The following is a 15,241-nucleotide window of genomic DNA, read 5'->3' as shown; positions in this document are numbered from 1 at the left end:
AAGCCTTATATTCTTTGATGTGAGCAACTAAGTAATGGAATTTTAAAATTCTTCTGCCTCATGTTTGCTGAGCGCTGATACAAAGCTAGAGGCTTGTTGTGTGTGTCTGCAGGACTGCAGCGGGTGGTCGCTTTCTGCCCTCAAGCTGTTGGTACCCATGTCACGGAGGTTCTGTCGACTGGGGGTGCTTTCTGTCTCTTCACAAAATCCATGATGTTTGTTCACCAAGCCCTGACAGCGATTGGCCACAGTGCTTCATATTCAAATAAACAAGTGCGATCGCCCAATGTATTGCTCAGGAGGTCACTGCAACTTGCACTAGTTAATGGAACTACGATCACTGCCACATGCCAGTATGAACGCTTCCTACTGAACATCATCACATTTGGACAGTTAAAACCATTCAAAGCTACAGAAAGCAGTAAGAATGGCTTGGACGCGCTAGAATTATGTTTTAAATGTGTATTTCAATATGTGGACTGTCATGTGAAACTAAATGCTGGTGTCGAGCATAAGCAAAGACCAGCACAATTTAAGCACTGAAATTTGTGCATTTGGTTTTTCCTCCTGTTTACAGATCAGTGTTTTTCATTTCATTTCGAACCTTTATTTCGGTCAATTTCAATCATAAAAGATGCATTTTAAAACTTTTTCCATGGAAATGAATTTGTCAATCAATTAGTTTTACTACAACATGCTAGGGCAATTGAGTACATTTAACATGATCCATTCCAGCTATGCCATTAAAACTTGTCTATTTCAATAAATACAATAAAAACCATTTAAGAATCATATAAAAGCTAGGCGTTCAAAATAAAACCACATTATAATGAAATCCATAAATTTTTCAATCGTAAGCACATCATATCATACATTTATCAAACTTTGATTAATATCATCTCTAAAAATTAAACTTCATAGGTTAGCAATTCACCAAAGAACTGCCATTAATTAATAAAGTGCAAAGTGTAAAAGCCTATAAGAGTATAAGCTGTAGTTGCGTGATCTTGGCTTTTATAGCTCCAATCCAATTTTGGCTCTTATAAGGTTCACATTAAATAAAAATCTACTTACACTAAAGACAACCAATTGTGACGTGTCTGTCTTAAGTATACGTTCTGCTTCTCTACAATGTCTAACATTCAAGTTTTTGCAAACTGGTTTAATCCATCATTTCCTAGGGATATCATATGAGGGACAGAAAAATAATATGTGTAGGTCATTTTCCTTGACCTCTTTTGTGCATAACACACACCAATCACAGCTACTATCGCCATAGTTATTACCCCATCTAGATGTATTAGCGTTTGTCTGGAAGACCCCATATCTAAATTTCAAAAACAAAGATTTTGCTAATTGTGGACGTACCTCATCTAGAAAGGGTTCAAAATGTGCTACATCTTTGTAGAGGAGAAATCTTGATGTTAAAGAGCTCAAGCTAGAGCTATGTAACACGTTGTTGTTAATATGGGCCCAAAAGGAAGACTTTAATAGTTTCTTACACACCATGGTCAACTGGGATGGTTCTTCCCAAAAGTGTGATAGGCCTAGCTTCTTCAACCACGTTGTCACATGTTTAAGCCATGGGATGTCCTTACACTGATCAATTTTCATGATCTCCTCTAGACCTTCTTTGTAGTGCAATAACTCTGGGGTTGCCAAATCCTCACCCAGAATAAAAAGGGTCGTAATAGAGCATAGTGATCGGTTTGTTTGATGTTGAGATCCATAACAACTGGGATCAGGGGTGTCCTATTTGGGAGTCTTAGTATTTTCCTAAATAAATTATTTTCTCCCAATTCGAAATTCTTTTAAAAATATGGCCCCCATATTTCAGCCCCATATAGGGCGGCTGATTGGGCTTTGTATTTAAATACCTCTTAAGCAGGTGAAACTGCCTTCAAGATGCTCGCACCATGTTTCTTCAGAATAGGGGTTGAATTTTGAAGCATGATTAACCTGTTTTTTTCCAGTAGTGGCTTCCAGGTCAATTCAGTGTCTAATGTGATACGTAAGTAATTCAAACTTTGCACATACTCTAATTTCTGATTATTTAGCACTAAATTCTTTTTAAAAGATCGGTGTGGATTTATTGACATGTATTTAGTTTTGCTGGAAATGATTTCGAGACCTTTCTTAGTGCAATACATATGAAAGGAATCCATTAAACATTGCAGTCCATTTGGGGTTTGCGGGATTAGGATGGTATCATCAGCAAATAGTAATGCTGGTACCACTTTACCTCCCAACTTTGGCGAGTCGTTATTACAGCCTTCTAAGTATTGGGGGATATCATTTACATAAAGTGAGAAGAGGGTGGGTGCCAATACGCACCCCTGGCGTACACCCCTTCTCACTGGTATCGCCTTAGTAAGTTCTCCCCTAGGCCCCCATCTTACTTAAGCAAAGTTCCCATCATGGAGCCTTATTATTTGTACAAGCAATTCGAGTGGAACCCCTAAGCATTTCAGTGAATCCCACAGCTTGTTCCGGTGTAGCAAATCGAATGCTGCCTTTAAATCCACAAAGGCGATGTATAAGCTACCCTTCCTTATGTTTTTCCAGCATATACATATAAATCTAAAAACTTGGTCAATTGTGCTGGTTTTTGCTCTGAACCCAGCTTGGTATCTTGAAAGTATTTTGACCTCTTCAATCCACTCTGTTAGTCTACCTAAAATGTGCCTAGCAAAAAGTTTTTGTATGATATCAATCAGACTAATAGGGCAATAGTTTGCTGGATCATATCGATTACCCTTTTTAAAAATTGTAACAATTTCTGCCCCTTTCCATGTTTCCGGTATCGGTGAAAATGCAACTATTGCGTTGCAAAGATAATTTATATATGGTCCCCAGACACCGATATCGTGTTTTAGTAAATCTCCACGAATTTTGTCAGGTCCTGGAGCTTTCCCTGCTTTAACTGCCTCAATTGCCTGTATTGTTTCTTTTAAACTGAAATGCAAGTTGGCAGCCTTTGCAGTGGTCTCCATATCTTTAGTTATCACAAATTGCCCACAGTTAGTTTCTGAACAGAGACGAGAAAAGGGGGCAACCCAAGTGTTTTCATCAAGAAGTAAATCTTTGGGGGCCCTTCCTGTTTTATTCCCTTTCGCTATCAAACTCCAGAAACCTGTCTGGTCCTTGGACTTGGCCGTGCTGATTAGACCCGTCCAGATATCATCATCCCATGTTTTCTTTGCTTTTTCAAGTGCTCGCTTATGATTAGATCTTTTTTCCCTTCTTATAATTAAATTATTGCTTTTAATTGCTTGGATAAGCTCTGTCTTAGCTACCCGGCAGTCTTTGTTGTACTGGGGATTTCCATGGTCCTTCCGATCGTTGACTCCTGCGTTTCTCTCTTTGGGTAAATTGCTTACAACCGGAGTTAAAGTATCCACCATAGTGGTGTGTAAGTCTAGCATTGAAATTTTATCTGCTGGTAGGTTTAAAAAGGGTGTAATAGTATCTGCAAAGATGGTATAGATATTTATCATAGATTGTGGATTCCCTAGAACATACGGCCACTTTACAGCTCGTCGATTGTTAGTTATTATAATATTGGCCTCAATAGTACGAGCATCTTTTTTGCCCACCGTTCGGGAGTCTATTTTTAAATCCAGAACGTGTGGCCAAAATTCGATCGACACTAGTATATAGTCTATATTACTCCGGGAGCTGCCTCTACAGAATGTATATGCATTTGGTCTATCGGAAGGCAGAGGGCCGTTGCATGCTCTTAAACTGTGACCCATTGTACCTTTTTATTAGTGTTTTTCACAATCATTCCCCATTTTTTGAACTAAATAATCTATTCTTTTGCCTGTCCCCAGCACTAATGTCCCTTCTGTCCTCAGTCTTTATAGCGCCAACCTTCGGGCAGTAGCTGCGCTTTATAAATCCGATTTACAAATACAATTTTAACTTGCTTACAAAGACACTGTTTATTTGCATAGTGTTGTTGCGCCTTTACTTAAAATAACTGGCAAATGATTATGGATTCCTACAAATGAATAAGGAAAATGCTTTCTTGCCTGCTTCTGAGGACGCTGTTTTCACCCCAAAGGCAGAAGGAGTGTGAGGTAAGTGATTTACGTGCTACCACGGCCAGGTGAAGTGCAGAGAAGTGGAAAGTGAGGTCACGGGGAACCCAAGGCGCAACACAGGAACAAAGCTGAAGACCATAAATCCAGTGGATAGACACTGCACTCTGATGTCTTTGTGTTTACCCATTTTCTGACAGAACAGATTTTGGGCAGAAATAGAGCAGAACATGGCAAGCAATAATTATGCCAGCACGAGAATAAATTGACTCCGCACACAACTAGTGTAGTGCGCAGTAGGGGCATCAAGTTAGCTAAGCTGCAGTACTGAAGAGTATATAACGGGTGAGGTTTGGCTGCAGCACATAGGGGTATCAAGTAGCTTATGCCACATGCGCATGAGCACCACAAGGGGCAGCAGAACCTCTGTACCAAGGGAGGAGTGTCAGGCGCTGATCCAGAGCGCCTACCGCACGTTCCGCCATGAAAGAACTACGATGCCCAGAATCCTCGGTACGTAGGCGGGGCGGGAACCAGTGAAATGCACGACTCTGGAGCCAATCGAGGCGTGTAATACTGAATCGTGAAGCACGCTGGTTATTGCTGCCCGTTACCGAGCCAAGAAAACGCAAGAGTTCGCGTCTGCGGCTTCGGAAGAAGAGCGGGATCTTGTTCGTCCTGCAAAGACCGCCAAAAGACTCCAGTGTAGGAGTGTTCGGTTCCGACTCTCGAAACTCCCCCGCGGGACGCTGCGGTAAGCGTCGCCGCGTTCACAGACCACCGGACTCACACAGGATTCGGAGAGAACTGCCAATTACCCCAAACTGTGAGGACTACGCATAGGATACTAGTGGATTCCACAGAGTGAGAGACTACTCGACATCCGGCAAGTAGCGCGTTATCCGAGGGAGAGGGCAAAGACTCCGTATCCGTTGAGGGTGATGATACTACGAGCTGTATGAAATGTAATACGAGACTTTGTTTAAGTAAGCTCACAGAAAGCGGAAGGAAGGAGAACAATAGTAGGGGAACAACTTATCGATCTCCTTCTTGTTCAGGTCTGATAATTCCTGGACAACGGTGCAAGACAATTGTATTATAGCAAAATACCTAAGGGAAGGGATCTTCCAGGTTCACGGAGGGAGGTGGGTTTTGTACATAGGAAAGGGCAACGGGAGCAGAAGGAAGACCGTAGAGAGTGTGGAATTTGGAGGTGGTGTGTCATTTCGGAGTGTGTTTTCGCTGTGTTTGTAACAGTAAGTTTGAGGTGCCACAGTACACTAGCGAGACCTAATGAGAGTAGGCTGTTATTGTGATTAATCTTCATTTGTTTTTTTCTCTTACTTTCTCTCTTACTATTCTCTCAGGGCTACATCTTCCTTGTCCCTCGCCTGATTGTTCTGGTACTCTGTGTTCCAATAACCAGAGCCGGAAACGTCGGGGGGTGGAACCCTTGTGCCTCACTCGAAGCCCCAGGAACGACGGCGATCGTGACAAGGAGTGGCAAACACCAGATTAAGAGTGTCAATCTCCAATAGATGGGTGGATGGGCTGCAAACTGCAGAGCGAGTGACTGCAACACGGGGGCAAAGCAGGCAGCACAACGGGACTAGCAATGGGTGAGGTGGGATTTAAACACAAGTGGGGTACATCAACTGGGGGAAACTTGCTGCACATGATAGCTATTCAGGGAAAAATTCAGGTCATGTCATTTGGTGAGATGCATCGGAATCGACCCTGCGAGTTCAGTGATCCTGTATACAGAGAAACACTGTGATACACAGCGACTCACCACAAAAACTCCATCTGGAATGACCCAAGAGCCAGATTGATAGAGGCCAGGACTCCACTATAATCATACGAGAAAGCGCATAGCTTCTAACCAGAAGGATTAAGCAAGGCAACTCACCTCTACAGTCTGCTTCACACCGGCTCCTGCATCCTCATCTTCTGGGGTGGGGGCAGTATGGCGGATTGCTGGGGGTGCGGACGAACAAAGAGTAGGCCCGAATTGGGGGGAGTGTGGTAAGTACTGAGCGATGCTAATGCTACACAACCAAGAGTGGGCAAGCATCCTCATGAAAGGTGGCAGGCACGTATTGCCTGGCAGGATCCCTAGGGGCATCAGAAAGTTACAGAATGAAATCAGCCTCTCCCGCATGAAGGAAAGGAGAAGGAAAGTTTTCTTTTCTCACTCGCCGAAAGACGTTATCTATTGAAATAATTGTATATCCCAATGAAACATAAAAAGCCACGCTGCCTTGATAACACATTCCGATGACTGTCCAGGAGGAAGCGTGCAGCATCGGCTTTCCCAGGATCTCTATAACAAAAAAAACCAAGGAGGCACTGCAGCTGCCGCCCTGCGCGCCGCTGCTCGCTCCCGAGGCAAAACGCCGTGGGAGTGAACATTTAAAAAAAGGTGGGACATGCACCCACCATTAGCCATTTGCATGCTTTCATTATAGAAAGACAATCCAATGTGTGGGAGGAGTCAGACCCACACAGAGTGGATACAAGAAGCCCTGCAGGCTTGACCTAAAAAAGCATAGTATGACTGTAAATGGATTGAACATAGAGAGGCAGCCTGCTGCCGGTCCCACACAATACTCCCCTAGACTTACTTGAACACAGAATGGGGATATCTGGGAATGTCCTAAAATGGTTCGCCTCCTTCTTAGATAGCCAAACACAAAGAAACAATCTCAACCAATCGATGTCGACCACCACGGCGGTCACCTTAGGAGTGCCTCAAGGTTCCTCTCACCTACCCTCTTCAATCTATCCATGGAGCCCCTAACCGAAATTCTGAAACTCTCCAATGTTCACTACCACATATATGCGGATGACACCCAACTTTACCTAAGAGTATCATCAACTGATGATATCCACTCACTCAATACAACTCTGCAAAAAACACACAACTGGCTAACCAGAAACCACTTCAAACTCAACGAGCTCAAAACCGAATTCCTCCCAATTACCCTCCGTGAGGACACGTTCACATTGAAGACTGGATGAAACCTTAAACACCCTTCAACTACAAACCACACATCATAGACTCCGCAAAATCTCCATGAATAAAATGTCAACATGCAGGAACACATCAATGCAGCCACCAGAGGAGCAAACTTTCACATGAACATCAGAAAACTAAAACCCTTCCTTCCCATCAACGACCTCAAATCAGCAGTGCAATCCCTAGTGATACCCAGAATAGAATATGGGAATACAACCTTATGTGGTCTGCCGAGATCCAGTCTGGCTCCACTAAAACCTCACTCAACGCGGCTGCAAGACTGGTCACCAGCTCCAACAGGAACAACCATATCACCCCTGATCCAAAGGCACTGAACTGGCTCCCTTTTGAGGCAAGATCGCAGCTAAAAATCGCCTGTATGACACACAAAGCCCTGCACTTCAGCACACCGAAGTATCTAGTTGATAAACTGGAACTGTCAGGTAGTGGCAGAGCATCGAGAAGCACCAGCACCTGGCTACTGAAACCACAAAAATTCCGGGGAAAAAAACATACAACCGTACTTTCTCCGGTCTCGCACCTAGAATCCGGAATGCCCTGACCCCGGAAATTAGAATGAACCCTTCTAGCAAAAATGAAGTCAAACTGCTTTCAATTAACAAATTACTACCTAACCCCCTCACTTAACTTGCTCTCTAAACAGAACTTACACTTGATCTTCAGGACCATTGCAAGCAATGGCACTCCTGAGTACCCCTGCACCCACTACGAATGTTTGACATCAGGTTTGCCCTCCCTTCTCCCTGTTCTCATTTTGTTGCTATTGTATTAAACTTCTATGTGTTGTAACCTTTGTAAAGCCCTCTGAGCCCCTTCCAGGGTCTAGACGGCGCCATAGAAGTATTGGGAAATCATCTCCAATTGCTGTGGTTAGAGAGTTAGGTCTCATACCATCTACATTTCGCAAGAGCAATGGACCAGATATATTTCTAAGTTATAAATGGCTAATGTAGGAAGCTCCTAGATACTCAATAGGATATGTGTAGCCTGGTAATAGATACTGTGGCCCACTGCCCCCCCTCCGCTGAGCAGATTCAGGTTCTCATCCTGGCTGTCTTTTGGCGCCACTGTTGTTTTTCCTTTATATTGCTGATTTACCTGTCTTTTTGGATAATAGTATGGGCTTTTTACCCAAAAATGGGGGCAGTTCGGTGTCCGTTATGCAATATGCCGGTGGCATTGTTATCCTGGATTTAAATTCGAAGGGATTGAATACTCTTCTGCTGTCATTACAGAAATGCAATGTACTCATTTAAAAAAAAAAAGTTTCTAAAAGTACATTCTCCCTGAAATACAAAACTAAAACTGGCTTCAGGGTGAAGAAAAACTAGAGGTAGTTAAGTTATATCCCTTTTTGGGGAAAACCATGTGCTGTGGAGAGAAGGCACTTTGGTCATTTACTGTGAAGAAAGAGAAATTTTTTTAATTGATGTGAAGAACTTGAGTTTTTTAGATAAGATAGAGAGTTAGTTTTAAGGACACAGTATGCTTTCTTTACACAGGGGGTTCTTTCAGCAATTAGAATTTGAGCTAAAGAGTGTCTATGTACAAGGTCTCTCTGCAGGTATTCGCAGGGGCTTTTGGCTGTTAAGAAGTGATATAAGGTCATTAACGAATGTTATGTATGAAAAGATATTCCAAGTAAGAAAATTCTGTTTTTTTATAGAAACTTTATCCATGTATTAAAAATGTATGATCTAAACCAAGAAAATGTACTTTCCTGGTCTGATCAGCAGCTAAAAGCTTATATTAAGCAGATATCCTCTAATCTATGCTGCCGTTTTGATGCTCAGTGTTGTAGGAAAAAATCAAAATTCAATGTGGCAGTGAATTGTTTTATTCAAAGAAAGCCCGAACAATATTTAACTTGAACTATTGACCATGGAGTTAGATGCTGCTGGGCCCTATTATGCCCTGCTATTTTACCATAAATTATCTTAATTGCTAGCTGCATCATTTGCCCAGCAGGGATAGTAGTTGTAATTTCTGTAGTCACTGTATAAAAGATCTAAAAACACATGGTATTTATTTGTCCTGCATAGCTTCTAATTTTCTGAAGTATCAGGTTCGTACAACGTCCGTCGCTTTAGATTTATTATTATTTGTGTGCGAGTTTTTAAGTTTTTAAAATGTTTTTTACATTTGTATGGATTATGATGGTATAGTTTTAGCTATGTGTTAATGTCACTTTTGTCCAACTGATAAAATGACTAGATTTTACAACTTTATAATTTGGCTCTACATTTTTAAACTGTATCCTACAATGTTTTATTGTATTGTCTCTGTGGACTTCATGTGAGTTCCAAATCTTACACTAAAACTTGAACTTGAGTACTAATGTGAATTGGTGAGGTAGGTATATTACTCAATATATTAGCATTCCTTTCAAACACAAATATCCTATTTTGCAGTCAGAGACTACTGCAAGTATTAAGTAGGACTTACACTGTGCTTGTATATTCGATTTGCGGGTAACAGCCTTCACTTAGTCTACATCTGTTTATCATCCAGTCTCATTTTATAGCTCCAACTCCACCCCTGTTTGGATGTTCCCTGACTCATTGAACTGCCTGTTGCCAAAATGCCCTCTCTCTTGACCATATACTCGAGGGAAGAGTGCTCATCTTGCGCATCTATAGATGTCCATACCTCTGGACATCTTCAGAACCTCAAGCATCTTCTGCTGCAGACCCTTACCCTCTTCATCTGTGAAGAGATTCCTGAATCCTGCTCCTCTTCCATTTCTTTAGCTTTCTAGGCCCCTCTCACCTTCAGTAGCTCCACATCCTGCTGCTCACACTTCTCCTCTATGTTGCTGATCAGGTCCATCAGTGCAGGTTTCTGATTTTCCAGCTCACTGATGTTTCTATAGACCGTATTAAGACTTTCTTCATGCTTTGTTTTCATGCTGCTGAGCTCTTGTTGTTTCTTCTGCTCCAGACACATTTTCTTCTCTTCAAATGTAATCAGGATTGTTAACTCCTGGTCCTTGACTGCTTCCTTAAAGAAAAGGAACTAAACAATCACATATAAATACATTTACATAGTATCCTACCAATTTACAAACATAAATTGTTTGCAAAGCAGAAAGTGGATTCCCTAAAATATTACATACATGCTATTCTCTTACCTCTAGCTCTGTCACCCTTTTTTGTTCTTTGCAGTGAAGCACATCAATGTCCTCCAGACTGTTATGCAATGTGGCCAGACAATTGTTAAGCTTGCCCTGAAAATAAAATAAACTTCGTTTTCCAAACCAAATAACATTATTAGGTATCCCTAATGGGGCAATTACTAAGATTATGAGCACAATCTCTGGCCGTTCTAATGTGGGTCATGATATATGTATGTATATGGTATTTCTATAGCACAAACCTTGCCAAAGGGCAGTCAAGTGCAATCCACGGTCATTAGGGACACAGCAACCAATTGATCAGTGTCATATTAACCATGCAACAGGCCACTATGCGATTCAACAGACTAATGTACATTTAGCCAATTTCTCTTGGTGGAAACTTCAAAGACAAGATGACTCTGTCTATGTATAGCATACCTCTCAGCACATGAGGCAAAGAAGGCCATTCTGCTCCTCACCCAGCTCATGCCTTCTCTCTAAGTCTCCCCTTATCCGATATTTAGGTTCCTCATATTTCATCACAGATCTACCAACAGCTGAAGGGCATATCATAAGGACTCAAGCAGACATTTGCAAAAAAGATAGGTCGCACATCCGCCTCACACCCATTCCCCCACATCTTTACTCATGAAAATAATTTAAAAAATTCTAAATGTTACAGATAAATGTTTCTGCTTGTAAGAGTCCTTGTATAATGAGCCCAGGTGAGGCATTAGAACTGCATAGTGACCCAGCTTTGGAATTTCTAGCAATAAGTAATGCTGCTCATTTATCTTGGAAACATATGTGCATTCGAGGTTGCTTCCTTAGGTTTGCTGATTTTTGGCCAGGCCACTCTTCAAGGTTCAGCCCAACAAATGAGATAAAAGATAAAGACAGTAATTTGTTTAATAATCCCAACCAAGGAAATATGATAAATATGTAGAATTTTAAAAATATCTCCTGTATGATAATTTGTGGTAAAATTGACACATTTTTTAAACCATGCATTAAAGATACAGATGTGGAATTGTACCCATGGCCACTTTTACATTTCACAAAAATTTTAAAGACTGATATTATTGTCATGAGTTTCAAGACTGAAATACTCTTGATTTTCTGTCTGATAAATAAATGTATTCCTACAATAGAAATTCAGATTGATTTTCTGTCTGATAAATAAATGTCTTCCTACAATGGAAATTCAGATTGCTTTTCTCAATGTTTTTTCCTCTTTCTAATTATACTTTGCCCACATGGCTTGTTAGCAACAGACAACTCCACGTGTTGATATATATAGGACCATGTTTCCACAGAAAAAGTACCTTTTGACTTGCCCATATATTTGGCGCCGTTTGACAAATCTTCGCATAATTTTCCCCAAAAAAGTGTGTTGTGATTCTTGTTGTGCATGGAAAGTTTTGTAGTGATCCGTCAGGCAGGGGCCAAGAAAAAGGGGGGTTATACCAAGATGCGGTTTCCATGTTAATTCCCATAGACTTGTTAGTCGAACTTGCAACCCGAACCACTGGACGGAATTAAACCATATTTGTCAGAAATGTAGATTAGGCTATGCAGATCACGCTTTCAGTTATTTCTGGGTAAATCCGTTAAGTAGATGTTCAGATACTTAAGAGAAAAAAGTTAGTAATATTTGTGACAGCAGGGGTGAGAACGGCCCAGAAGGGGCACCACGCAACCCCTGTCCCATTTAAAAAAAAAATAAGTAGGCCCCAGTGAGGTGGGAGAGGTCCCAGGGGTCTGGGGGGGGTTTCCCTGAGGCCCCCATTACAAATTCATTATGGCCCCCGGGAGGTAGTGTTCCCCTGGGCCCACTAGGGGATCTGAGTGTCCCCCCATAGCAAGGCATAATTTTCAGGTAAGTGGTGGTCTCCGGGGCACGGGGTCCATGAGCCCTCCCGGTTCATTTTTGGAATGTGGCTCTGGGGAGGGGGTGGTCCACAGGGGGCCCGAAAGACCCCCAACCATTTAACTATAAATAAACCCAGGGGAGGTGATTGTCCCCAAGGCATTAATAAGCCCCTGGAGGGGGGCGCGCACGGCCCCTCCTTTATTTTTTAAAAGTCCTTGGTACCTGGCCCCCCCTGGGGGGATATGTCTAAAGTTCCTATGGAAATTAACAAGGGGAATGTGTTTTGGGTCCCCCCTTTTTCTCGGTCCCGCCTGACGCATCACTCCGAAACTTTCAAGACAGCAGCTGCAGTGAGTGGCACGCTAGTTTTAAAACTTTTGTGAAGGTTCGTCAAATGGTGCTAACGTTGTTACCAAAAGAAATGCTTTTCCTATGGAAACTAGGTCCTAACTATAACTACCTACTGACAACCGCCAGTAGGTGATTAATCTATCTATCTATCTATCTATCTATCTATCTATCTATCTATCTATCTATCTATCTATCTATCTATCTATCTATCTATCTATCTATCTTTGGCGTTGTTGTTGAATCTTCACAAAATTTTCAAAAAGGTGTCATAGTGAGTCTTGTTGTGTATGGAAAGTTTCAGGCTGATCCGTCAAGTGGGGGCTAGAAAAAGGGAGTTAAAAAAGTATGATTTCCATGTTGATTCCCATAGGGCCTTTCGACACACCGGCTACCTGAACTGCAGGATGAAATTACATGAAATTTGTCAGGAAGGTAGATTTGTTTAAGCAGGTCGTGCTTTCAGTTATCCGGTGTAAATCTTTTCAGTAGTTTTGGAGATATTTAAGGGGGAAAATAAGGATATCTGGGGCCACAGCTAATTTGCGAAGATTTTGCGATTAATTGAGATTGCGTGTGCAAGAGGAATGCGGAATCGGCTTGCCACCACCTGAGCAGAGAGTTGTGCCCACCATTTTACCTTATGGCAACAGTCCCCGGGGCTGAAATAAAAGATCCACTCTGACACTCATGTACCCGCTCACTCACCCACTCATAGCTTATGCACCCACTCACAGACACACTCAGACTCATGCACCTATTTACAGACCCACTCAGAGACTTATGCACCCACTCACAGACCCAGTCAGAAACTCATGCATCTACTCACAGACTCACAGACTCACTAAGACACTCATGCACCCTCTCACAGACCCAGACACTCATGCACTCACTCAGAGAGCCAGTGTGAGAGTCATGCACCCACTCTTAGGCCCACTCAGACTCTCATACATTTATTCAGACTCACTGAGACTCATGCACCAATTGACAGGCCTAGTGAGATACTGATGCACCCACTCAGACAGCCCACTCAGGGAGCCATTCAGATACTCATGCACCCACTCATAGACCCAGTCAGACACTGTTGCACCCACTAACGGAAAAAAGTAAATTATAAAGAAAATGAATATTATTTTGAGCAATAGGGCAGCTCTAAGAAGAGCTTTTGTGTTCATTGTGTTTATATGAGAGCTACACATAAGATCTGATGCAGAGTTTTAGGTTATTGAGAAACACTCTGTTGCCTTCATCTGTGAAGTGTACTCCATCACTTCTGTCAAAATGCAGGTTGTTGTTGTAGAGAGAGCCCATAGTATGGTCTCTGAGGAATGCAGAAACATTTTTATTAACATGTTTCTTGGCTTTGTCAACCTATTGTCAAATTGATTTGACCACTTCCATTCCTGTCCTCGGCATATGTTGGAATACAGCAAGACAGTGTGAGGGAAAAGTGTCATCAATTGTGTAAATGTATTCTTCATTAGTATTCCCAGTCCTACCCCAGTCAGTGTGCCTAGGTCATTGCCACCACAGTGCGCAGTCATCAAGGGCTTGGTAATCCACAATGCTTTCAACCAAAGGCAGAAATTGTCACTTCAATCCTCTCTGGTCAATCCAAGCAATAAACATATTAGCCAAACCCAAGTCTCTGTCAATACCACTTTTCTAGCAGCCTCTCTAGTCCAAAAGACATAGCTGCGGCCCACAATCCACACTCTAATCATGTTGGCCTGCAGCAGCAGTAGCAGACAGGAAAAGGCTAGAGCTGAATGAGTCCGTTTTCAAAATGAAAGACAGTTAAAATGAAGGTGTGGTTCTAGTTTAAAAACAAAATGTGATTAGATGGTGTGACTATGGAGGTGAATAAATTTGGGTAGTATCTTGAAAGCTTAAATACCCAGATCTATGATTGGCTACAGGAAAAATAAAAAAGTGAAATGTAGATTTGGATACGTTTTTAGTTCTGTACTGTAAACCGCACCTGTTGGAGCTCATTTTGTAAATAATACAGCCCTCATAGAATGTACAGCGAACTTGTTAACAACTGGTTCTAGTGCGTTTGCTATGGAGACTGTACTAAGAGTATATTGGGGAAGGGTGTTAAAGAGAGAGTGGTGTAGAGTTCTTGTTGTGTAACATGGATTATATTTCCTGGTGAAGGCTTGCTAGTAAAGTGTACTGTATTCTTGACGTCATGAAAATACAGAGCCAAATATTTTTTTCAACTCCTATTTTTTTTTTATAATTATGCACAAATGCTCTACCATGTTGGGCTTCTTTATTAAAGTGCATGAAAGGGTTAACACATACTAGCCATTCAGGAAAGGAGTTACAAACCAAAAAATGAAAGATCTGTTTTTATTTGCTGCTTTCTGCGGGTGCAAAGTTGAAAATGCTGCCATTAATGCTTGCTTTGTGTGAGAGTGCCATTCTTATGCTTAGTTTTAACATTTCCTGAAAGTATTGTATCTTTCCGATAAGAGCAAAAACTAAATATTTGATCAGAGAACTCAATTTGCAGGAATTTAAATTACATTTATTTGGAGAAATAAATCATTGAAACGTTATGTGTGTATGTGAGAATGTTAAAAGAGAGTATGAAATATTTTAGAGATAATATTTGAATTATATGAGGTAATGTACGAGTAGTTTTGTGAGTGGCTTTGTATGTTTAATAACCGGTAAGTAAGACAATTTATGACTGAATAAGAATGTGACAGTTTGTCTGAATTGCAGACTAGGTGTGTGAGTAGTTGGTTCACAATCTGTTGCTTTGAATTTTTATATTGTACATTTGCTGCTTACTGCATGGTGTAATTGGT

The 15,241-nt window shown here is 41.6% G+C and overlaps 1 protein-coding gene across 1 annotated transcript in view; it reads right to left on the bottom strand.

The window, feature by feature from the left end:
- Positions 1-15,241, bottom strand: part of LOC146869332 (FACT complex subunit SPT16-like) — a 251,328-nt gene that overhangs the window by 206,535 nt on the left and 29,552 nt on the right. Inside the window, exons 2-3 of the mRNA XM_085650597.1 lie at positions 10,214-10,309; positions 9,853-10,083 (exon numbers count right to left, since the gene is read on the bottom strand). Coding sequence (XP_085506723.1) covers positions 9,853-10,083; positions 10,214-10,309 — 327 coding nt within the window. The remainder of the gene's footprint in view (positions 1-9,852; positions 10,084-10,213; positions 10,310-15,241) is intronic.

The sequence above is a fragment of the Triturus cristatus genome, chromosome 1_1 (genome assembly GCF_964204655.1).
Source record: "Triturus cristatus chromosome 1_1, aTriCri1.1, whole genome shotgun sequence".
Taxonomy (NCBI): Eukaryota; Metazoa; Chordata; class Amphibia; order Caudata; family Salamandridae; genus Triturus; species Triturus cristatus.
This window is presented reverse-complemented; position numbering and strand designations above follow the sequence as displayed.